This window comes from Ranitomeya imitator, chromosome 4 (assembly GCF_032444005.1).
Source record: "Ranitomeya imitator isolate aRanImi1 chromosome 4, aRanImi1.pri, whole genome shotgun sequence".
Classification (NCBI taxonomy): domain Eukaryota; kingdom Metazoa; phylum Chordata; class Amphibia; order Anura; family Dendrobatidae; genus Ranitomeya; species Ranitomeya imitator.
Window position 1 is genome coordinate 275,231,373 of NC_091285.1, and position 25,734 is coordinate 275,257,106.

The following is a 25,734-nucleotide window of genomic DNA, read 5'->3' on the forward strand; positions in this document are numbered from 1 at the left end:
TTCTCCGAGCCACTCATTGGGGGACACAGAACCATGGGTGTTATGCTGCTGTCACTAGGAGGCTGACACTAAGTTGAGACAAAAAGTTAGCTCCTCCCCTGCAGTATACACCCTGCTGCTGGCTTCCAGAGACCCAGTTCAGTGCAAAGCAGTAGGAGAATAACAACAATATATAACATAACAGAGTATAACATGTCCGAGAAAGTCAAGAACCAAAAGAGTAACGAGCCGTAAGACTAACAGGGTGGGTGCTGTGTCCCCCAATGAGTGGCTCAGAGAAAAGGATTTTACGGTGAGTACACAAAAATCCCTATTTCTCCTTCGTCACATTGGGGGACACAGAACCATGGGACGTCCCAAAGCAGTCCCTGGGTGGGAAACAATACAACCAAATAACTCAGTGTACCATCTGACTATAAATGCACAACGGCCACCTGCAGAATATGTCTGCCAAGGGCCGGATCCACAGAAGATTGAGTGTGGACATTGTAGTGATTTGTGAAAGTATGCAGGCTAGACCATGTAGCGGCCTTGCAAACCTGCTCTGCCATAGCCTGGTGCCAAATGGCCCAGGATGCACCCATCGTCTGAGTAGAGTGTGCCCTAATCCCTGCCGGTATAGGTGTGCCCCTGACCCGATAAGATTCTTGAATAGCTGATCGGATCCATCTGGCTATCATGGCCTTAGACGCGGCTAAACCCTTTCTGTGACTCTCCGGGAGAACAAAGAGGGAGTCCGACTTGCGGAAAGGAGCAGTCCTAGAAATGTACCTCCTGAGGGCCCGTACCACGTCCAAGGTGTGAAGGGCCTTTTCGACCCTGTGTCTCGGCTGTGGGCATAAGGAGGGAAGAATGATATCTTCATTAAGGTGGAAGGATGAAACCACCTAAGGGAGAAAAGCCGGAGATGGGCGTAGGAGTACTTTGTCCTGGTGAAAGGAAAGAAAAGGCGCCCGGCAGGATAGTGTGGCCAACTCTGAGACTCGCCTGATAGATGTTACTGCCACAAGGAAGGCAACCTTCCAGGAGAGAACAGTCAGCGAGACATCCTGCAGAGGTTCAAACGGAGATTCCTGTAGAACGCTCAGGACCAAATTGAGATCCCAGGTCTCTAACGGCATTCTGTGGGGGGGTACCACGTGGGAGACCCCTTGAACAAAGGTCCTGACTTGCAAGTTTTTTTTTTTAATCAGATAAATTTTTATTAAGGAAAATCAATGATAACAAATGACATCAAGCTGTTATTCACAGACAATCATATTTTATGAACAAAACTCCCCCCACTTTCCCCCCGATCCCCCCCTTCGAGACCCCTTTAATGCTTTTCCAAATTCCCATTCGAAATTCCTTCCCCAATTCAAATACAGTTGTATAGTATGAACATCATCTATAACATTATGCATCCTCCCCACAATTCTAATTCCATTCTATCCATGGCTGCCAAATCTTTTGAAATACATCTAGTTTATTTCTCTTAGTATAGATACTTTTTTCCAATAAAATTATATGGTCCGCCTGCGTAAGAAAGTCTCTTCTAGTCGGAGGCTCCTCCCTGATCCAGAACCGAGCTATCAATTTCCTTGCTATGAATAACAATCTAGCAATCGCCAGTTTAACCATAGATACCGCTGCCATTTCTTCCACATAACCTAATATACAGACCAAAGGGTCTCTGGGAATGAGACACCTATATATCAATTCAATCCGATTCAATACAACTGTCCAGAAGGCAGACAATCTAGGGCAGTGCCACAGCATGTGTAACATGTCTGCCTGTTCCTGCGAACATCGTGGACACTCGGAATCAGACCTCAAACCCATCTTAAACAGTCTATCGGGAGTTCTGTAAGCTCTATGAATCACATATAATTGAGACATCCTCCCAGGTTCGCTCATAGAGATCTTAGGCACATATTCTAAAATAGATTCCCATCTATCATCATTTAACTCTCCCAATTCAGCTTCCCATTTCACTCTAGACTTGATGGAATGTTTGGCTAGAAAAGTGAATAATAAATCTCTATATACTTCTGAAATTGCCCCCCTTGTCCCACTGTTCTCCAAAATGGAAGCCAGCGTGATATCAATCTGGATCTCAATAAGTTTTCTCCGACATTGCGACCGATACGCATGCTGAATTCTTTTATAATGATATAAATTTAAATGTGATAACTGGAATTCTGTTTGTAACTCCACAAATGACTTAAGTCCCCCTTGACCCAGTAGCTGACCCATCTTTCTAATTCCTGCCTCTCTCCATGGCCCATATCCTTCCATTTGCTTAAATTCTTGTAAGTTTATATTATCCCATATAGGTGAGTATTTGGTAAGGCCTGAGACACCCCTAATCTGTTTAACTTTTCCCCATACCTTATGAATTAGAACAGTAGGAAACCGAGAACCCAGTTTCAAAAATTGCCCCCCTTCCAAACTCTCACCCAGAGGCCATTTTCCCATCAAATATCTCAAACTACTGGGCGATTGCCCTTTTCCCATCTCCTCCCCCCATCCTCCAATATGCTGGCATTGTGCTGATAAAAAAATATACCCAAGGGTTAGGGAGCACCAAGCCCCCTTCCACCTTTGGCCTCTGCTAAGTTTCTTGTTTAAACCTTGGGCTTTCCCCCCCCCGCCCCCCCATATTAGTTCGCCAAACAGCGATTTGATTTTATGGAACCTACTCTGCGGAATCCAAATTGGAGAATTATGCAGTAGATATAACAACTGTGGCATCACAATCATCTTCAAAAGGTTCACTCTTCCAATTACAGAGAGATGTAGTTTGTTCCACGCCGAAATTTTGGATTAAGTTCTTCAAACCTTGTCAGAGGAAGGGCGATTTGTATCCCCAAATATTTAAATTTCGAAACTACCTTCAATTTTGCTGACATTTCCACCTCCCCAGTACCCCTTTCTACCTCATCAATGGGCATAATGCACGATTTGTCCCAATTTATTTTGAGTCCAGAGAATTCCCCAAATTCCTCAATTAATGCCACCGCGTTATCCAAATTCTCCCCTGAGTCCCCCAAAAATAACAAAATATCGTCAGCATACAGAGACACCTCCTCCATTCCATAACAAATCCTTTTATCTCTCGTGCCTCCCTTATTTTAGCGGCCAAGGGTTCCACAGCTAGGGCAAATAGCAACGGAGACAATGGGCACCCCTGCCTTGTACCCCTATGCAATGAGAAACTATCAGATAATGTATTATTTACTCTAATTTTTACCATTGTAGAGGAGTATAGCAACCAGACCCAAGATATAAACTTAAGCCCGAACCCAAGGCACAACAGAACCGACCACAAGTAATTCCATTCTACACAATCAAAGGCCTTATGGGCATCCAAAGACACCACCACTCTCTTTCCAGCATTTTCGGCTGGAATTTGCATATTTAAATATAGTCTCCTTAAATTGCTTGCTGTAGATTTGTTGGGCATAAATCCAGATTGATCTGGGTGGATTACTTTATCAATCACATGGGTTAGTCTATTGGCCAAGGCCTTCGCCAAAATCTTTATATCCGCCGTAAGGAGATTGGTCTGTAGGACTCCGGATTCAGCGGATCCTTATTAGCTTTAGGAATGACCACAACAATGGCCTCTCTCATAACGACTCATTAAATACCTTCTCCAATTTAGTTATTATTTCTTCATTAAAAATTTTGTACACCTCTACCGGAATGCCATCCGCCCCCGGGGCCTTATTACCCGCCATATCCGTAAGTGCCACCCTCAGTTCCTCCGCCGCCATCGGCCTATCCATCCATTCTCTATCTTCCTCACCTAGTCTAGGAAGCTTAATCGCACTCATACCTGTTCATCTCCTCTTGACCTTTGTATGTGTCTCAGAGGAGTATAACTCACTGTAAAATTGTTTAAATACATCCAAAATTTGATCTGCTTGTGTAACCACATTACCTTCCTTTGTTTTAATTGTGTATACATGCGAGGATTCCCGTTGTACCAAAGCTATGACAGAGCAGGTGCCCCACTTTCTCACCCTCCGCATAGAATGCCTCGTTCTGAAATGCCCGCAATCTCTCTGCCTTACGGATGTGAAGTTTATTAACCTCCGACTGGGCCACTCATGCGGGTCTGCGTAGCTTTGGAACACTGTGCCCCCAATGCCTCCTCCGCTGCCCTTAATTCCTCCATTACTGCTTTATCTAGTTTTTGAGACCTAGTCTTAAAATCGAGATACTTCTCTGAATAAGATCCCTCTCAAAAACGCCTTCATAGTATCCCAAACTATATGACCCTCTGCACTACCTTCGTTTATCCTAAAGAATTCACCCAGTTCCTCTCCTATCTTTCCCATATCCAGCAACCGTAACCAAAAGGGGTGAATTTTCCATCCCATACCTGCCAACCTCCCCTGTTCTCCCAATTGTAGAGATACCATCAGAGGACAATGATCCAATAGAACTCTGGACAAATATTCCACTTCCTGCACCAAGTTATCCATCCCTTCATTTCCCAAAGCCACATCAATGCGAGACAAGGAACCATACGTCGCCGAGTAGCACGAGTAAGTGTAGTTCTCCATATTTCGAACTCTCCACAAGTCTATCCATCCAATTTCCCTCATGTAGTTTCCAAAAGGTGTTAAATTCCCTTCCTCTCCGTTCCCTGTATGTTTGCCCCTATCCCAATGATCATTTGCAATATTATTCACGTCTCCTATTACAAGCAACGGGACTCCAGTCCATTTCCCTGATATGTCCAGAATTTCCTGTATCTTTTTTCCCGAAAACGGTGGAGGGATATATAAAGACACTATACATAATAATCTATGCAATATCTTACATACAATAAACACGTATTGCCCGTCTTTGTCTATTATAACCTCCACTTCTCATATGGAGTAGAAGTGTGGATTAATACCGACACTCCCCTAGCATAGGCTGAGTACGTCGAGTGATAAGCCTTCCTCACCCATCTTTTTTGTAACATAGCTACTTTGTCTTCTACCAGGTGTGTTTCTTGAAGGCATATCACTGACGGCCTCAGTTTCAGCAGATATTGTAGAATTGCGGCCCGCTTTGAGACATTTGCGAGACCCCTAACGTTCCAGCTTAGAATTTTAATTCTACCCCCCATGATATATCACAGTACCAAACGTTTGACTCATTAAAAAAGGAGGTCACGGTCCTCGCCCCCTTGCCCTTCCCTCCCGCCCCCCCACCTTCCCAACCTTCCAACTGAAATAACTCCCAACCTTCCCTTCCATCCCCTCCCAAAAGATTGATTGTCTCCCACAACTTTTAAGCTGATAAGAATTCACTCTCCCTCTCTATTTGAGATCTAGGAGGGTGTTTTTACAGCCTAACAATACAAGCTCAATGCTCCAACTACTCTCCCGTCCACATTTATCAAACTGCGATGTCCGTAGCGCCGCCGAACACAACCCACATATACCAGCATAACATTATGTCATCTCAGAGATGACCATTAACTTATCAAATTCAAACTGAATAACAGGTAATCACTGTTTCCACTTCACTCAGTTTGCTTCAGCGGGACCGTTCCGCTCTGATATTTTTGGTGTTAGAATCCAGCCAGTGTGTCGCTTCCTCTGGATTCTGAAAAAAGTGCACCCGATCCAAGGCAGCGACTCTCAGCTTAGCTGGGTTAATCATTGAATAGCGCAAATCCAAGTCTCGTAGTCGCCTTTTGACTTCTCCAAACGTCATTCGGAGCTTTTGGACGGCTGCAGAATAATCTGGGTAGATGGAGATGCGATTGCCGTCCATGGTTAGTGTCATGATATGGTATGAAATATCATAAGTAGTTCTCTTGCTAGCCTGCGTGGGCTAAGCCCCCCTTCTTGGAGTGATGCTGCAACAGTTTGTAGCTTCAAATTCCTTCCCTTTCACTCAGTCAAGAGCTGCTTTGCCAATGTAGATGGGGGAGGAAGAGTTTATTACCTCTAGCTCAGAGAGCCGAAGTATTTACGACCGGCATTCTTGCAGTGGAAAGTGACAGGCTAGAACTGGATTCTAACTTTCCAGAAATGCATGGAAGTCCTTTGTCTTGTTTTGTTAAGATATTACACAACCCGTTTACGTAAAAAACACGAAAATATATATTCTTTACACCCCTCGGTGGATCTATTTACCACGTAAAACCTGAGCTTCTAACTCCGTCTGGTAAAGAAGTAGGGTTTTCTCTGTAAATATGTATCCCAGATAGGACATATTTGATCTCATTAGAATGCTCACGTTAATCCAAGATGAATGCTAGGTTTGTTATTACTCTGACATGTTTTGTAGTGAAGTTATAGAAATCAGAGAAAATAGTTTAAAGTTTACCCAGAATGTAGAGAGAGGAGGGTCTGGATAAGCCAGCCTTTCTGTGATGTCACAGCCTTAAAGTTTTAAGTTTGTGGCAGGCTCCCCAGCTCAGTCTTCTGTTTGATTTCTTCTTCTGGACTTCTTGTCTAAGCCTGAAGCCAGCAGCACGTCCAAATGAGCTGGGACGTATGGTTGCCTGCCATGCTTTGAACATGCGAGTGTTATCTTTTCTCCTTTACTCCCTTTATGTTATAATTACCCGTGTACATATTTGCAATTGTCTCATTTGTAACATCTTTATAAAATATTTTTGATAACGCACTGCCTAATTTTTATGGAATATAATATTTAATATTAGTTCGTTCTCCTGTTCTAAACCGTACCCTAAGTCTTCTGAAGGGTAATACGCTACTGTTACTGTTGTGTTGGGTTAGCTTCGGACCCGTTTAATCGAAGCTGGTGGCAGTGATACCGATAGTGTGCAGACTTTTGGGTGATGCTGAACCGGCTGCGGGGTTGATAATTATTGTTCCTGCCTGAGTGGGAGTAGTTATCGTGTCGCTGCAGCGTGCCCAATAGCCAGTGCATAGCAGGCAGCCTTTCTGGCGACTAATTACCCAGGGTGCAGTACCTAATCTGACCTGAGAGTAAGGGGGACGCCAGAGAGCTGCAAGTGTTAAGTGGAACTGTAAGCGGGATATACATAAATCCCTGCAGTTTGTGGTATATTGAAAGCAGTGGGACACCTAGAATAAGCCCCTGCTGTAAACTAAGGTCAATAGCCTTGTGTGTGTTTTCTCATCACATTGTTAGCAGTGGAGGGATAACTAAGATAAGCCCCCCTGCACATGTGATAGCCGTCTGTTGGCCCAAAGCCACCCCGACCCGTGACGTAGGGGTGACGGTCACGGTGTGAATTGTGACAAATTGGTGGCAGCGGTCAGGGGAATCCTGACAGTTAGATCCGCACAGTTCCTGGCTTTCCTCAGCAGGGTATCCCGGTCCCGATAATTCAGAACTTTAGCCAAGATGACTCTTGGGGCTGATCCTGGGGGCAGGGGTCTAGTGGGCACACGATGTGCCCTTTCAACAGAAAACATTTTAGTGAGACCATCCCCTCACAGTGTTTTTCAGCCATGACTCAATGTACTCAGTGGGGTTATTTCCTTCCGCTTTTTCTGGCACCCCCACAATCCTCAGGCTACTCCTGCGGGAGCGGTTCTCAAGATCATCAGTTTTATATTCCAGTTCAGCTATACGCTGCACATACTTTTTTTCCCTTTTCAACAGTTAATTAACCTGGTCTTCAGCGCTCCCCACACGTTCTTCCACCACCTCCACTCTCTGTTCAACTTTGCGCACTGCAGCATTAATAGCAACCATCTCTCCCTTTAATTCATCCACACGACTGTTCAGAGCTGCAAGGGCAGACTTGTTGTACATCACCACAGAGAATATATCTGAGCGTCGGCTCTGCTATGTCTAGTGTGTCTGGCTGTTCAAGCTGGTCAGCACGTGCAGCCACATCAGGGGATCTCTGTTCCTCCCCACTGCTCTGCGACTGGCCTCCTTGTTGTTCCCCAGGGACATATGTTTCAGGTCTCTCACCTTCAGCCACTGACCGCTCATTAGCAGCCACCTCTGACCTCGCAAAGCGTTCCAGCCGAGCGATCACCTCCATCTTCCTTAGATATGCCGCGCTCGCCCTTGCCGCCTCCTCTGCAGTCTCGGCGCCATCTTGGGCCTGGGAGCTTCCAGACGCTGCCGGCTCCTCCTGTCTCCTGCGCGTCATCCTCATACGGGACTCCTCTCCACCTGACCGCACACTGCTGCTCCCCGGGTCCCTGCACACTCTTAAGAGTGAATTCAGCGTTCGGCGGCGCCTCAGGTACCAATGTTTAGGGAGATTGTGGCAGGAGAGCTCAGCCGCACATCTTCTCACATTGCACGCTAGGCCACGCGCTGTCCTGACTTGCAAGTTAGAAGCAATCTTACGTCGGAACAACACAGATAACGCTGAGATCTGACCCTTGAGGGAACTGAGCGCCAGGCCGGAATCCAAGCCGGACTGGAGAAATTCCAGAATGGAGGGAATTGAGAAAACGAGGACGACGACGACCGCAAAGCCTGCACCATGAGAAGACGGCTTTCCAGGTGCGGTGATAGATGCGAGCGGAAGACGCCTTGCGAGCACTTATCATGGTGGCAATGACCTGCTGGGAGAAACCAGCTTGAGTTAGGATCCAGGTTTCAACAGCCAAGCCGTTAAACGTAGGGCACCTAAGCTCTGGTGGTAGATCGGCCCTTGGCGAAGCAGATCTGGGCGGTCTGTTAACCGCCAGGGGACACCGGGTACGAGTTAAACGAGCTCCGCGTACCATGCGCGACGTGGCCAATCCAGGGCGATAAGGATCACAGGAACCCCCTCAGTCTTGATTTTCCAGATTATGTTTGGCAGCAGAGGAAGCGGAGGAAACACGTATGGGAATTGGAACCGATGCCATGGGGATATCAGTGCGTCCACCCCGATGGCCCGAGGATCCCGAGAACGTGCTATGAAGTTGGGAACTTTGGCGTTCAGTCTAGATGCCATCAGGTCCACATCCGGAGTTCCGCAGCGCAGGCAGATTTGCTGGAAAACCTCTGGATGGAGTTCCCACTCCCCCAAGGCGAAACCCTGACGGCTGAGAAAGTCCGCCGCCCAGTTCTCGATGCCTGGAATGTGCACTGCCGAAATGGTGGAGTGGTTGGTCTCGGCCCAATAGAGAATGTGGGAGACTTCCTGCATCGCCGCTCTGGCCGATGATTCCCCTGTTACAGAGGGGTCTCTTAACCCAGGAAAACGAGCGCCCCGCTCCCCAGAGGGGTCATGAAGGGATCGCTTTGGCTAGCGAAGCCATGGATTGTGACAGTGACGCGGCCCACTTAGGGGGGCTAGATACACTGGGGTTGGTAGCGGCGGAGGGCTCCTGGGCACATTGGGCATCACAGGCAAGGCAGAGCTTTGAGGCCGAGGGAGGGGAGCCTGGCAGGTGGTACACGCAGAGAAAAAGGTGGTATGTATCTTAGTAGTCTTTTTAACCCTTGACTGCGACATGTTGTACCCCAATATGAGTAAAAAAAAGGCTGCGAGTGGAAGCTGAGGGCTAACGCTGCAGGGAAGTACATAGTGCCGTCTCCTTACCCAGGTCCTGTGCCCCGCAATCGGATAGGTGGCGCTGAGTGGGAAAAACCTCCAGAGCTGCTGGCATGTGGAAAGAAGTCGGCCAGCGCTGCGGTGCAGTGGGTGATGGCTGCCGAGAGTTTGGGGGTAGTCTCGCAAGGTGCGAGAAGCGCCAGGACCGGGGGCGGAGCCGCCAGAATGATGCGAGCGTGGGCGGGGCCTATCGGGATGCGGCCTACACTAGGCCGAAGCCGGGGACTAAATTTTCGAACAGCCGGGAAAGACGCCGCAGAGCCCTTACCGCTATGGAGCCCTCCCAAACGCCAGAAAACTAGACCCCTTATCTGCACTTACCCCATATTGGAGGGGAGCCGATGTAGGACTCGGGGTAGATAGGACGGTGCAGGGTTAGGGGAGCCTCCATCCACCATCCCCTTAAAAGTGGGGTGGAGAGGAACCGTCCGCCTCCTTCCATCATCCGCTTTTTCAGTGGTGATGCAGTGGGGGGCTGCACGGACGCCACAGTGGAAAAGTGCCTCTGAACAGCCGAGGGTGAGACCTGGTGGGCAGGGCAAGATGTCCGGCAATAAGGCCTGGCTGCAGAAGAGGATACTGGAGGTGACACTCCAGTGCTCATCTGTAAAGCAGGGGGGAGATCGGTGCCCTTGAAGGGGCCCATCGCCCCAAAAGTCACTTCAGGCAGTGGCATCCCACGTCGCAGGAGAGGATACTCTCTGTGCTCGCCTGTTGTTGGTTCGGGGAGATCAGAGCCTTGAAAGGTTCCGTCACCCCTTTGTCCAGTAAAAAGGTAAATCCAGTGTGCCTCCTACGGACATTAAGCTTGAACTGGGTCTTTGTAAGCCAGCATGAGGGTGTATACTGCAGGGGAGGAGAAACTCTTTTTGTCTCAACTTAGTGTCAGCCTCCTAGCAGCAGCAGCATAACACTCATGGTTCTGTGTCCCCCAATGTGGCGAAGGAGAAGAGCAAAGGAAAAAAATGAAAAAATTGTCAGGTCAGGACGGCCCATTCAGGTCTGATAACTAACAGGTTAACAATGCTAAAATTCTTAGTGCACATGGATTATGACATGGTAGCAGCTAAAGGCAAGTCATTTTATTATTTAAGCCTTTGGCTTTGTGAAAACAAGCAAAGGTTATGCAGAGAATTCAATTTTGACTCTAATTTCTTAATATATCTTTATAAGAGAAAGTTATGTTAAAAAGACTTAATGCTCGATAGAAAGAAAACTTACCACAACATCAAACATATTTTCATCTTCCAATGCAGACTGTATCCGGTCCCTAAAAAAAAAAAAAACCAAAAAGGGGGGAAAAGCTTAAAAGAGACTGTATAATGGTCTTAATGTTTGAAATAGCAAAGTGCTTGTAAAACATGCAACATTGTGATTTGCCATGCAACATATATCATCTTTATCATCTTGTCAAGAATCTAGGGATTATTAGTCCCTTTCTGACTTGTCGACCTCCTGCTTTCCATTTTCCGCACCTTCCAAGAGTCATAACTACCGTATTCACTTTTTTATTGGCATAGCCATTGTTTGAGCTAATTTTTTTGCGCAACGACTCGTTTACCCATTCAATGTGCTGGAGAACGGGAAAAAAAATGTCCAAGTGCACTGAAATTGTACAAAAAGAAATTCTGCAATTGCTTTTTGGGTTTTGTGTTTACTGTGTGATTAAACCTACCTGGCAATCTGATTCTCCAAGTCAGTAAAATTAAGCTGATAAAAAAAATAACTATACAAGCTTGGTTAAGTGGTGACAAAAATCAGAACATTTCTTGGGTTGCCATTTTAAGTATCTGGTAAATTTTTTTTACGATGGAGCTGTGCGAGAACTTGCTTTTTGCATGACACAAAGTCGTTTTATTGAAATCATTTTGGGATAGACACTAGGCCTGGATTGCTTTTTATTGTATTTTTTGGGTCAACAAAAAAACAATTTTGCCATTTTAACTTTCATCCCTCCATGGCATTTACCAATTTGATTACTTAAACATCTTGATAGATCTAACTTTTACAGATGCAATGATATTCGTTTTTCTACATTTTAGCTATTCATTCTGATGGAGAAGGCAAATGAATTGGAAATATAAATATATACATAAATATATTTTTAACAACTTTTTTCGTCTTCTTATACTGTTTACTGCAATATCACAGTATATAGTATAAAAAAAAATTCACTGTAGTATTGTCATAGGGACCTACACTAGGCCTCCAGAGACCAGGTTTCTATTTGGCACCCGCGGTCAGAGATGGACAGTGGCATATAAGGGGATAACAGCAGAGGACATAGTTCTGCTGTTAGAGGCAGACGCTGGCTCTGCAACACAGCCTTCATCTCCTAGGAACGATGCAGGCTGAGTTCCAAAGCAGGTACTCAATACTGGATTTGTCAGTACTTTCAATGACAGGAAGGAGTTAATTCTATAGCTTACAATTTATTCCCTATATTACAGGCCATAATGGAGTCTCAGAGTAGCCAGATAATTCGGTAAGGAGCACAAGCCGGTAAGAGACTGCTTTGAAGCTTGCTGGATTCAGCAGCATCAATGCTTCTGTGCTTTGGCGCAACCATGCTGCTGGTCAATACTGTTAATCTTCAGCAGCGCACAACCAAGAAGCTGGGACGCAGGTGACATTGCGCTACTGTAGAAACAATGAGAACACTTCTCCAGATGAAACTAAACTGTTGTTGGATTGCTGAACAATACGTCACATAGAATGGACTAATATATATATATATATATATATATATATATATATATATATATATATATATATATATATATATATAAAGCTGAGTATGTATGTGTGTGTATGTATCAAGCCACGCCCACTCCACATAACTCCTGCTTCCAAATGAGATCATTTAGTGCAAAAAGAGAAGTTTTTTCAACTGGATTTATGCCCACATTCAAAGTTCAAGGACAGATTTACCACTCATTTGACTCACTGCCTAAATTACAAGGAAACAAACCTCAATTTCTTCAACTCTTTCATGGGAAATGTAGAAGCAGAGGCTCAGCAGAGAGGCTCTTTAATTCCAAACACTCGCCTTGATATTGTCACTAATTTGCAGCACTTCCTTCACTTAAACAATCCTTATGTTCAACTTTTCAAGACTGCACTTGAATGCATGCCAAAGGACGATTACAAAGTAGTTGTCATCAGAGTTGACAAAACACCACAAGGTGAACATCAGCGGCGTTTCAATGCCCCCACGTTTGATAAGGAAGCTATTTTGATCGTGGGTAATCAGTTTCACAGCCGTGACACTGTGCTTCAGAAAAGGAACAATGGTTTGTAATGAGTGGCAGAAACTCACAGGTCCTATGATGCACTGCAACATCCAATTATCTTTTGGCAGGGACAGGATGGCTATCACTTTGGAATGCCTCAAACAGATCCTACAACAGGCAACCCTTCAGAAAAAAAGTGTCAGCCATGGACTTCTATGTCTATAGTATCATGACAAGAGTTGGCGAGGAAAATCAATCACATTGTCAAATGCAGATATGTGTATACGCTTTATTGTAATTAGTGCAATTTCTCTCGGGATCAAGTGTTTCCGATTGTATATTGAAGAGGACTGTGAGGTGCTGCCGGAGGAGGCGAACATAAAGCTGTGCTTTATGTGCAATATAATCAATATAGTTTGTTACAACTAACCACAGTTAGTGACTATGCCTGGGCAACGCCGAGCTCTTCAGCTAGTTTTATATAAAGTAATATGGTTTATAAGCACTTATAAACATCTGCAGTGAAGCTTCAACTTTTAACCCAATTTGCAGCTGATACACCACTTTAGATGACAGTTACAGATTATTTTAAAAAGACGACGCTTTGAACACAGAAGAAAAAACTAATTCAGTAAAACAATTTAATACATAGCCCAGATCTGAACCGCAAAAAAGAACTTGGAAAGGATCTGTAATACTGACAATGAGCCAGGACCACAGAGTATATATCATATCTGCCCTGTGGTAAGATTGATGCTGTAAACAAAAGTGAATTTAAGTTCTCCAAACCAGCAGTATAGAATGTGTGATACACTAGTAAATCTTAGCAAAAAAGGAGAGATGACAAACCTGTATAGAGATGCAATTAGCCTCCAGGTTACCATTTCTTGCTGAAGTAGCCATAAGACACTGGCCGTTTTAGAAAACTTTTGCTGCCCTGGAGTGACTCGATTGGCAATCTTTTTCAATAAAATAACCTATAAGTTAATAAAAATAAAGATTTTTTTTCTTTCATATTTTACTTATAGCAGCAAGGACAGCCACTTGGTAGGACTACAGTTGCAATCAAAATTATTGAACCCCCATTGCACTGCAAATTGGGTTATCCATGTTGCAATTGTCTTTTGCAAAACCCATCAAACAGCATGAGACATGAGAAAATGACTTGGGGTATTTGTGCACATGTTGAGTAAAATGTGTGAATCTTTTGGCAGGAAAAACGCAGGCAAAGACGCACAGAGAATGACATGCCTGACACTTCAGGTTTCTCATTCACTGTGCTGGTATCTCGTTTTGGCACAAATCCGCGCAGAGAAGAAAAACAGTGACAAACATGTACCAAATCCGCAACGTGTGCACACAGCCTGTTCATGTAAGGTTTTTATTTTAAATAGAATTTGTTTTAAATGTTTGATGATTTTTTTATTATTATTTACACAACTATACAAAAATAAATGTCTGGCAATTTTCACACTTGCCATTAAGCCTAAACTTAAGGTACCGTCACACTAAACGATATCGCTAGCGATCCGTGACGTTGCAGCGTCCTGGCTAGCGATATCGTTCAGTTTGACACACAGCAGCGATCAGAATCCTGCTGTGATGTCGTTGGTCGCTGCAGAAAGTCCAGAACTTTATTTCATCGCTGGACTTCCTGCTGACATCGCTGAATCGGCGTGTGTGACGCCGATTCAGCGATGTCTTCACTGGTAACCAGGGTAAATATCGGGTTATTAAGCGCAGGGCCGCGCTTAGTAACCCGATGTTTACCCTGGTTACCAGCGTAAAAGTAAAAAAAAAAACAAACACTACATACTTACCTTCCGCTGTCTGTCCTCTGGCTGTGAGCGCCGGGCAGCCGGAAAGCAGAGCGGTGACGTCACCGCTGTGCTTTCCAGCCACTGTGCTTACACAGGGCAGAGAAGCAGAGCGCCGAGGGACAGACAGCGACAGGTAAGTATGTAGTGTTTTTTTTTCTTCACTTTTACGCTGGTAACCAGGGTAAACATCGGGTTACTAAGCGCGGCCCTGCGCTTAGTAACCCGATGTTTACCCTGGTTACCGGGGACCTCGGCATCGTTGGTCGCTGGAGAGCTGTCTATGTGACAGCTCTCCAGCGACCAAACAGCAACGCTGCAGCGATCCGGATCGTTGTCGGTATCGCTGCAGCGTCGCTTTAGTGTGACGGTACCTTTACGGTTATAGACACAAAGAATTTTTCAGCAATAGACAGACTGACCCCACTGATACGGCTATTGTAATCTTGTTTGTGATGATAAAGAAACTGCTGAAAATTGCTGTACAGAGCAGGAAAAGTGAGTCTAAAATTAGGCATACTGGCAAATGTGAAAGTTGCAACATTATATATACCGTATTTCCCGGCGTATAAGACGACTTTTTGACCCCTAAAAATTGTCCCAAAAGTCGGGGGTCATCTTATACGCCGGGTACGGCGTGTGCAGGGAGCGATCCTGGATGGTTCCCAGGGTCTGGAGGAGAGGAGACTCTCCTTCAGGCCCTGGGATCCATATTCATGTAAAAAATAAAGAATAAAATAAAAAATATGGATATACTCACCCTCGGACGGGCCCTGGCTGTCACCGCTGCTAGCGTCTCCCTCCGTTCCTTAGAATGCGGTGAGTGAAGGACCTTCAATGACGTCGCGGTCAGGTGACCGGTCACCTGACCGCGACGTCATCGAAGGTCCTTCACTCACCGCATTCTAAGGAACAGAGGGAGACGCTAGCAGCACTGTGATCCAGGGCCCGTCCGAGGGTGAGTATATCCATGTTTTTTATTTTTATTCTTTATTTTTTACATGAATATGGATCCCAGGGCCTGAAGGAGAGTCTCCTCTCCTCCAGACCCTGGGAACCACACGCCGTATAAGATGACTGGGTGTATAAGATGACCCCGTCTTATACGGCGGGTATATCCCAAATTCCATATTTTATATGGAGAAGTTGGGTCGTCTTATACGCCCAGTCGTCTTATACGCCAGAAAAGCATTAAGCTACTTACTGGTAGCGGCATTTTTCGGAGGCCCATGACAGCACTACGAGAGAGGGGATCCGCCCTTAAGGAACAGGAAACCTACAGATACAAAAGGGCGGCACCTCTCCCATGCATCAGTTGTATTTCAGAGCCTGAGAGGACTACCGCGGTTAGTGGTACACAAACATACATTATATACATTTGGAAACCAAAAAATAATCTACTATATTGTAACCAGACACCATATGTGAGATTTACATACTACACTATTTACATATCAGGAAGTGCTACCCCCACGTGAATAGGGAGGGAACTAAGGGTGCTGTCATGGGCCTCCGAAAAATGCCGCTACCAGTAAGTAGCTTAATGCTTTATTCGGACTCCCATGACAGCACTACGAGAGATTTACAGAGATGTAAGCTACCTTAGGGAGGGACTATAGTCTGTAGCACCCTTAACCCAAAGGAGAGATCAGAGGAGGACCCCAAATCCAACCGATAGTGTTTAAAGAAAGTGGAAGGAGATGACCAAGTGGCCGCCTTACATATTTGCTCCACTGACACTCCAGATCTCTCTGCCCAGGATGACGCCATGGCCCGGGTGGAATGTGCCTTTAGATTCTGCGGAGCTGGCCCCCCACCTGCTGTGTAAGCTAGAGATATAGTTTCCCTAATCCATTTGGCTAGTGAATATTTTGACACTAAATCCTTTCCTTGGACCTTGGAACGAAAGAAACAGTGCTCCATCTTTCTTCCAATTATCAGTAGCTGAGATATACTGAAGGAGAGATCTCCTAACGTCTAACGTATGAAGCTCCTGCTCTTTAGGATTAGAGGGATTAGGAATAAAGGATGGCAAAACTATCTCCTGTGATCTATGGAAACGTGACGCTACCTTCGGCAGATATGCCGGGTCTGGTCTAAGGACTACTCTGTCTGATAAGATTTCTGTGTATGGAGGAGCTCTGGAAAGCGCCTGGATATCCCCTATCCTGCGAGCTGAGGTTATGGCAATCAGGAAGGCGGTCTTAAGTGTCAACATTTTGATTGAGGCCTCTTGCAGAGGCTCAAAGGGGGGTTTTGTTAGAGAGGACAGAACTAAATTTAAATCCCATGGAACTGTCCTATCCTTATATACCGGTCTAGATCTACTAACTGCCTTCATAAACCTCGCTATCCAATAATTGTTTGCTATATTGCATGAAAACAGGGCACCCAGAGCTGAGACCTGTACTCTAAGGGTACTAGTAGAGAGTTTTAACTCGAAACCCCTCTGTAGGAACTCTAAGATTTGTTGTATTGGTATCCCGTCTTGGATGTCAAATCTTGAACAAGACAAGAACTTCCTCCAAGTTCTAGAGTAGATTTTTGTAGTTACTTGCTTTCTACTCTTTAGGAGTGTCTCGACTAAATTTGGAGAGAAGCCTTTCCCCACTAATAGTGACCGTTCAAACTCCACGCCGTTAAATGGAGTGCTGCCACTTGTGGATGGGAGATCGGTCCCTGAGAAAGCAGGTTCGGGATCTCTGGTAGTACCCAGGGAACCGATACAGACATTGTCTTGAGCCAGGCAAACAAGGTTCTTCTGGGCCAAAAGGGGGCGATAAGGATGACTTTCGCTCGATCCTCCCTGATTTTCCTCACCACTAGAGGTATCAGGTTCAGTGGTGGGAAAGCATAGGCCAGTGGAAAATCCCATTTTATCAGAAACGCGTCCACCGCCAAGGGATTTTCCCTGGGATTTAGCGAGCAAAAAAGTTTTACTTTTCTGTTGTTTCTGGTGGCGAACAGGTCTACCACTGGTTGACCCCATCTGCAGACGATCAGATTGAAAATGTCTTCGTTGAGAGACCACTCTCCTTGCTTTAACATGTTTCGGCTGAGGAAATCTGCTGCCATTTTCCTTTCCTTTGATGTGGAGAGCCGTCAAAGATAGAAAATTGAGCTCTGCCATCTGGAACAATCGATCCGTGATTTGCATCAATGTCTCGGAACGAGTTCCCCCTTGCCGGTTTATGTAAGCGACTGCAACTCTGTTGTCCGACAGAATTATGACGTGCTGGCCCTGCAGATATATGAGGAATTTTTTAACAGCCAATTCAACCGCCAACAACTCCCTCTGGTTGGATGAGAATGTTGTGAAGGGTTCCCATTGTCCCTGGGCCACCATGTCCCCCATGTAGGCTCCCCACCCTGAAGAGCTGGCATCCGTGGTTATCACCCGGGACACATTTACTATCCAGGGGACCCCTGCTGATAAATTCTTTTTATCTGACCACCACCTAAGGGAATCTAGCGTGGTTGGCTCTAACGTTATTTTCCCATTTAACACGCCTCCCAAGGCTCTGTCATGGAACAAGACTTCTCTTTGTAGGGATCTGGTTTGGAACTGAGCCCACTTAACTGCTGGAATGCAAGATGTGAGTGACCCAAGTAGGGACATTGCTTGCCTAAGTGTCATGGAAGGTGTATTAATTGCATTTAACACATAAATTTGAATTAGATCTATTTTTTCTATGGGGAGGAGACACTGTTGTGTCACTGAATCCAACATTAGACCCAGGAACTTTTGAATATTTAGGGGCTGTAACTTAGATTTTTCGAAGTTTATGATCCAACCCAGGTGTTCTAGCTTGGCTTTAGTAACCTCCCATTGTGACAGACAGTGATCTATCGAGTTCCCTACAATGAGGAAATCATCCAAGTAAGGAATTATAAGGACGTTTGATTCTCTTAAGTGTGCCATGACTTCAGCGATTATTTTAGTGAACACTCTAGGAGCAGAAGTTATCCCGAAGGGGAGTGCCCTGAACTGAAAATGTTGAATCCTACCCCCCATTAGTACTGCTACCCTTAGGTATTGTTGGAAATCAGCGTGAATGGGTACATGATAGTAGGCATCTTTCAAATCCACTACTACCATAAAACAATTGTTGAAAAGCATTTTTATTGTTGAATTGATGGACTCCATTTTGAAGGTATGTTTCACCAAAAACTTATTGAGACCCTTAAGGTTTATAATGGTCCTATAAGACATATCCGGCTTTTGAATTAGGAAAAGGGGAGAGTAGAACCCTTTCCCTGCCTGAGAATACGGCACTTCAATCAAAACATTTTTGGAGCAAAGAGTCCTCACTTCCTCTTCTAAGGCAAATTGTTCAGTGGGAGATGAGCGCCAGGGTGTTAACTGGAATTTGTCCCGTGGGGTATGGACAAACTCAAGTCTGAGACCATGGGAAACAGTGTCTTTTATCCAAACACTGTTTGTGATTTTTGACCACTCTGCTGAGAAATGCGACAGTCTCCCTCCCACCGGGATTGCCAGTCATTGGTCTTGTTTTTTGTTTTCCGTCGGGTTACGGCGAAACATGAGACCTGTGCCTCTTTTTCGCTTATCATCCCATCTGGAACGATCCCTACCCGGTGAGAAGGTCCGCCTTCCTCCCCGATTGAACCTTCTTTTGTTGAAGGGACGACGATATGGATTGAAAAGGTTAGGAAATTTTTTCTTATCATCTCCTGCCTTCTCCAGGAGTTCGTCCAGGGTAGGTCCGAATAGATACTCGCCCTTACAAGGGATAGCGCAGAGTTTTGTTTTTGCCTGCATATCCCCCGGCCAGCATTTCAACCATAGGGCTCTTCTCGCAGCATTAGAAAGACCTGCTGCCCTAGCCGCCAATTTAACAGAGTCTATTGAGGCATCCGATAAAAAAGCTGCCCCCTCCTGGATTACTGGTAACGCTGCAAGTATGGAATCTCTAGAGGCCCCCTGTTTTAATTGGGTTTCTAACTGGTCCAGCCAGACCATTATTGACCTTGCCGTGCAGGTTGACGCCACCGCAGGTTTTAAGGAGCCGGCTGCCATCTCCCAGGTTCCTTTTAGGAAGGTATCCACTTTCCTATCCAGGGGGTCTTTAAGCGTACCCATATCCTCAAACGGGAGAGAGGATCGCTTTGCCACCTTGGCAATTGCCGCGTCCAGCTTTGGGGCCTTTTCCCAATTACCCACTGCTGGGTCATCAAAGGGATACCGACGCTTCTGCGCAGGTGGTAAGGAGCCTTTCCTTTCCGGTTTTCTCCACTCCCTGTTGATAAGTTCCTGTATCTTTTCATTCAGGGGAAAGACTCTGCGCTTCCTCTGTTCTAGGCCGCTGAACATCATTTGTTCCTTAGATAGCTGAGGCTTGGGTTCTGTTATACCCATTGTGCCTCTGACCGCTTTTATTAATTTGTCTATCCTCTCTATGGGTAAACAAAACCGGGCAGCGTCTTCCCCCGACGAGGAAGATGATGCTGCTGAATCATCCGATTCTTCACTCTTGTCTTTATCCACAGATGAATCAGATGCCCACTGAGTTCTCTGCTTAGAGCCTGACTGTGAAAGATCCTTAATGGATTGCTTGACCTCCCTTCTAACCATTTCCTTCAGACTGGTCACCATAGAAGAGGATTCTTCTGCCACCTACAGGGATAAGTAAGGTAGACTAGAGTGTAAGATCTACATGCTATATCCCCTCCCTCTTTCCAGGACCTCACCGTCTGCTGGATACAGGGGTCACATAGTTTTTTAGGGTGTGAGTCAGGCAAGGGGACCCCGCAGATGGCACACTCCCTATGCTTCGCCTTACTGACGCTTTTCTTTCCCTGCATAAAACATATGAGGGGAAACTAGTCACTAAGTGAACTTTCTCGAAGATCACTTACCAGAGGCTGCCCACACCCATAGAGATACCGAAGCACGAGGGGGATCTTTTTTGGCTGATGCTCCAGACCCCTGTCTGGAGGAGCTTCTGCGGCCAGATCCATCGCTCCTTTTCTCACGTTCCTTCTCCATAAGCTTCTGGGGTTCTTCATCCAGCAGCAGAGGCTGCTGATCCTGATCAGACTCCATCTGAAGCAGTTTGGAGACCAGGAGCAAGGAACGCGCACCTGGAGCCGATATATAGCCCCTCCTTCGGCCAGCGTAATTGCACCGCGCTTCCAGTTGCTCCCCTTCCCCCCATGCAGCTGCAGGGGATCAGCCGACACCTGAGGGTGATGAGCGCACATTTTCCGGTGGGCGCCGCCATCTTGGAGCTCCTGCGCATGCGCAGAAGCTCCGTGACCCGGAAGTCACAGCTGGCTCCGCCTTCCGACGTCACCCCCGGCCCACAGCGCTTCCTGTTAGCGCTGTGAACAACGTGGGACGCCGAGACTTGCCACGAGACTCCGGGTGGCGCCCCCTCAATGTCGCCGACCCCTCAGAGCCTCCCCTAAGCCGCTCAAGGGAGGGAAACAATATACTCACCAAGCGCCGGCTTCGGAGATCGGACACCCCCTGGCGACCGCTCCACGCTGATGAGACACTGCCGTGCAGCCCCCCAGAGCCACCGTGTCTCCTTCAGGTACCCCGCACCGGCCGAGGTAGGAGACCCTCTCGCTACCTAATTCGGCCCGGCCGGCCTGGAATCCTAGTATCTTCCGTAGGATCCAGTCCCTTCAGGAACAGGAAACCAACTGATGCATGGGAGAGGTGCCGCCCTTTTGTATCTGTAGGTTTCCTGTTCCTTAAGGGCGGATCCCCTCTCTCGTAGTGCTGTCATGGGAGTCCGAATAAATACGGTATTATAAAAAAAAAAGTATAATATATGTAAACCCCTTTCTACCACAGCCAATCATTTTTGCATTTTCGTTTTTTCCTTCCCTTCGAACAAGAGCGGTAATTTTTTTTCCATCCACAAACCCCAAATCATGATGTTTTTTGTTTTGTATCTAGGTCTGTTTAATTACGGCAATAGTAAACTTGTCAATTTTGTTTTCTTATATTCAGAGTAAGAAAATAAAAAAAAAATTATCACCATTTTATGAGACCTGTAACTTTTACATTTTTCTGTCAATTTTTGACTGACAGGTAGCCATTGTTAGGCTTCCAGTTCCAGAGCACTCTCCTTATGTGAAACTCATCATGTGCCGCTGTCATTATTGACAGCAGTCTCTTTAACAGCAGGAAACAACAAGAATACCAATTCTAGCAGTAACACCATGAGCCCGACTATGTATATAAGTCAGGTTGCTTCTGCCCATCACAACGATAAAGAGGTTTTAGTATCAGAATAATATATAGTATTTTTTGGAATATACGTCACATATTACCTCAGCGCTGAGATCTCATCTCCCGAGATCTTGGTGCAGAGATCTCCATCCGGGCATGTGCCGCTCCCGGCTGGCAGCTATTTTCTCCAGAGTCCAGTCCACCCCATAGGACACCTAGTTACTGCGGGGGCTCTGGGCTTTCAGCACCTGACACCCGCAGCGGCACGCCGCACCACACATCTGAACACCCCGTGTCAGCCCAACCTGCGGCCGGTAAGGTATATCCACATTATAAGACGCACCCCCATTTTCCCCCCCAAATTTGGGGAAAAAAGTGGAGTCTTTTAATCCGAAAAATATGGTAATACAATAAAAATCTATGAAAATGAACAAATGAAAGTCAGACATTGCTTTTCAACCATGCTTACACAGAATAAAAAAAAATTAAACTCATGAAATAAGCCTGGACAGAAGTAATGGTACCCCTAAAAATAATGTGACAAAAGGGACATGTTAAATCAAGGTGTGTCCACTAACTAGCATCACAGGTGTCTACAATCTTGGAATCAGTGAGTGGGCCTGTATATAGGGCTACAGATACTCACTGTGCTGTTTGGTGACATGGCGTGTATCACACTCAACATGGACCAGAGGAAGCGAAGGAAAGAGTTGTCTCAGGAGATTAGAAAGAAAATTATAGACAAACATGTTAAAGGTAAAAGTTATAAGACTATCTCCAAGCAGCCTTATGTTCCTGTGACTACAGTTGCACATAATATTCAGAAATTTAAGATCCATGGAAATGTAGCCAGCCTCCCTGGACGTGGTCGCAGGAGGAAAATTGATGACAAATCAAAGAGACAGATAATATGAATGGTAAGAAAAGAGCCCAGAAAAACGTCTAAACAGATTAATGGTGAACTTCAAGCTCAAGGAGCATCAGTGTCCGATTCATGGGAGACGACCAAGGAGGACACCATTGTTGAAAAAAAAAAAAAAAATCATAAAAAAGCCAGACTGGAATTTGCTAAACTTCATGTTGACAAACCACAAAGCTTCTGGGAGCATGTCCTATGGACAGATGAGACAAAAATCAAACTTTTTTGCAAGGCACATCAGCTCTATAATCACAGGCGGAAAAATGAAGCATATCAAGAAAAGAACACTGTCCATACTGTGAAACATGGAGGAGGCTCTGTTATGTTCTGGGGCTGCTTTGCTGCATCTGGCACAGGGTGTCTACAATCTGTGCAGGGTACAATGAAATCTCAAGACTATCAAGGGATTCTAGAGAGAAATGTGCTGTTCAGTGTCAGAAAGCTTGGTCTCAGTCGCAGGTCATGGGTCTTGCAACAGGGTAATGACCCAAAACACACAGCTAAAAACACCCAAGAATGGCTAAGAGGAAAACATTGGACTATTCTGAAGTGGTCATCTAAATACTAAATCTAAATCCACCTAAATCCTATTGAGCATCTTTGGAAAGATTTGAAACATGCCGTCTGGAAAAGGCAACCTTCAAACACGAGACAACTGGAGCAGTTTGCTCTTGAGGAGTGGGCCAAAATACCTCGAGAGGTGCTGAAGTCTCATTGATAGTTACAGGAATCGTTTGATTGCAGTGATTGCCCCAAAAGGTTGTGCAACAGAATATTAAGTTAAGAGTACCATCATTTCTGTGCAGGACTATTTCATGAGTTTTATTTTATTTTTTTTTAATTCTGTGGAAGCGTGGTTGAAAAGCAATGTCTGACTTTTATTTGTTCATTTTCACAGATTTTGTATTACTACTTTTGTCAGATTCAAGTTATTTCTGTGACCATTGCGGGTTCTTCTGTCATTAAAAGAGGGGAACCAACAATTCTGACCACGTGTGTATAGTGTATGGGTCATTACGCACTAGGGTAGAATAGGAAGTAATACATTTACTGTTAGTGTTTCTCTGCAGTGTGTATTATACACATACAGTTCTCCTATATATGCACATATACACACAGCTATGCTACATTGCACAGACACACATAGCTCTGCTACATGCACATAGAGAAGAGAGGTGAAGTGAAAAGGCTGATACCATTAGGTACTCGCCTGAGAAGGTGACCAACAGTCTCTGAAACAAGTAGTGTTGATTAAATACAGGTCCTTCTCAAAAAATTAGCATATAGTGTTAAATTTCATTATTTACCATAATGTAATGATTACAATTAAACTTTCATATATTATAGATTCATTATCCACCAACTGAAATTTGTCAGGTCTTTTATTGTTTTAATACTGATGATTTTGGCATACAACTCCTGATAACCCAAAAAACCTGTCTCAATAAATTAGCATATTTCACCCATCCAATCAAATAAAAGTGTTTTTAAATAACAAACAAAAAAACCAACAAATAATAATGTTCAGTTATGCCCTCAATACTTGGTCGAGAATCCTTTGGCAGAAATGACTGCTTCAATGCGGCGTGGCATGGAGGCAATCAGCCTGTGACACTGCTGAGATGTTATGGAGGCCCAGGATGCTTCAATAGCGGCCTTAAGCTCATCCAGAGTGTTGGGTCTTGCGTCTCTCAACTTTCTCTTCACAATATCCCACAGATTCTCTATGGGGTTCAGGTCAGGAGAGTTGGCAGGCCAATTGAGCACAGTAATACCATGGTCAGTAAACCATTTACCAGTGGTTTTGGCACTGTGAGCAGGTGCCAGGTCGTGCTGAAAAATGAAATCTTCATCTCCATAAAGCATTTCAGCCGATGGAAGCATGAAGTGCTCCAAAATCTCCTGATAGCTAGCTGCATTGACCCTGCCCTTGATGAAACACAGTGGACCAACACCAGCAGCTGACATGGCACCCCACACCATCACTGACTGTGGGTACTTGACACTGGACTTCAGGCATTTTGGCATTTCCTTCTCCCCAGTCTTCCTCCAGACTCTGGCACCTTGATTTCCGAATGACATGCAAAATTTGCTTTCATCAGAAAAAAGTACTTGGGACCACTTAGCAACAGTCCAGTGCTGCTTCTCTGTAGCTCAAAAGTGGCTTTACCTGGGGAATGCGGCACCTGTAGCCCATTTCCTGCACACGCCTGTGCACGGTGGCTCTGGATGTTTCCACACCAGACTCAGTCCACTGCTTCCTCAGGTTCCCCAAGGTCTGGAATCGGTCCTTCTCCACAATCTTCCTCAGGGTCCGGTCTCCTCTTCTCGTTGTACAGCGTTTTCTGCCACATTGTTTCCTTCCAACAGACTTACCATTGAGGTGCCTTGATACAGCACTCTGGGAACAGCCCATTTGTTGAGAAATTTCTTTCTGGGTCTTACCCTCTTGCTTGAGGGTGTCAATGATGGCCTTCTTGACATCTGTCAGGTCGCTAGTCTTACCCATGATGGGGGTTTTGAGTAATGAACCAGGCAGGGAGTTTATAAAAGCCTCAGCTATCTTTTGCATGTGTTTAGAGTTAATTAGTTGATTCAGAAGATTAGGGTAATAGGTCGTTTAGAGAACCTTTTCTTGATATGCTAATTTATTGAGACAGGTTTTTTGGGTTATCAGGAGTTGTATGCCAAAATCATCAGTATTAAAACAATAAAAGACGTGACAAATTTCAGTTGGTGGATAATGAATCTATAATATATGAAAGTTTAATTGTAATCATTACATTACGGTAAATAATGAAATTTAACACTATATGCTAATTTTTTGAGAAGGACCTGTAGTTTGCCTTCACCTGGTTTGGCTGGTCTCCTATCTCGCAGCACCCTGATACCCGCCCTTTTACCTTGCCTCACTTCTTTCGTATTACGATTATAGCGCTAGGAGTCTGAGGCTGGTTGACGGTGCAGCAGCAATTCAGGAGAACCATGTTGCTGGGCTTAATGTTGTGCCCGACCTGCACAACTAATTAGAGGCGAGAGTGGCCAACGCCCCTCGCCACAAT

General features: G+C 45.3%; 1 protein-coding gene across 1 annotated transcript in view; it reads right to left on the reverse strand.

The window, feature by feature from the left end:
• Positions 1-25,734, reverse strand: part of NUP107 (nucleoporin 107) — a 113,381-nt gene that overhangs the window by 74,650 nt on the left and 12,997 nt on the right. The window contains exons 7-8 of the mRNA XM_069764639.1: positions 13,579-13,706; positions 10,718-10,766 (exon numbers count right to left, since the gene is read on the reverse strand). Of these exons, the coding sequence (XP_069620740.1) occupies positions 10,718-10,766; positions 13,579-13,706 (177 nt within the window). The remainder of the gene's footprint in view (positions 1-10,717; positions 10,767-13,578; positions 13,707-25,734) is intronic.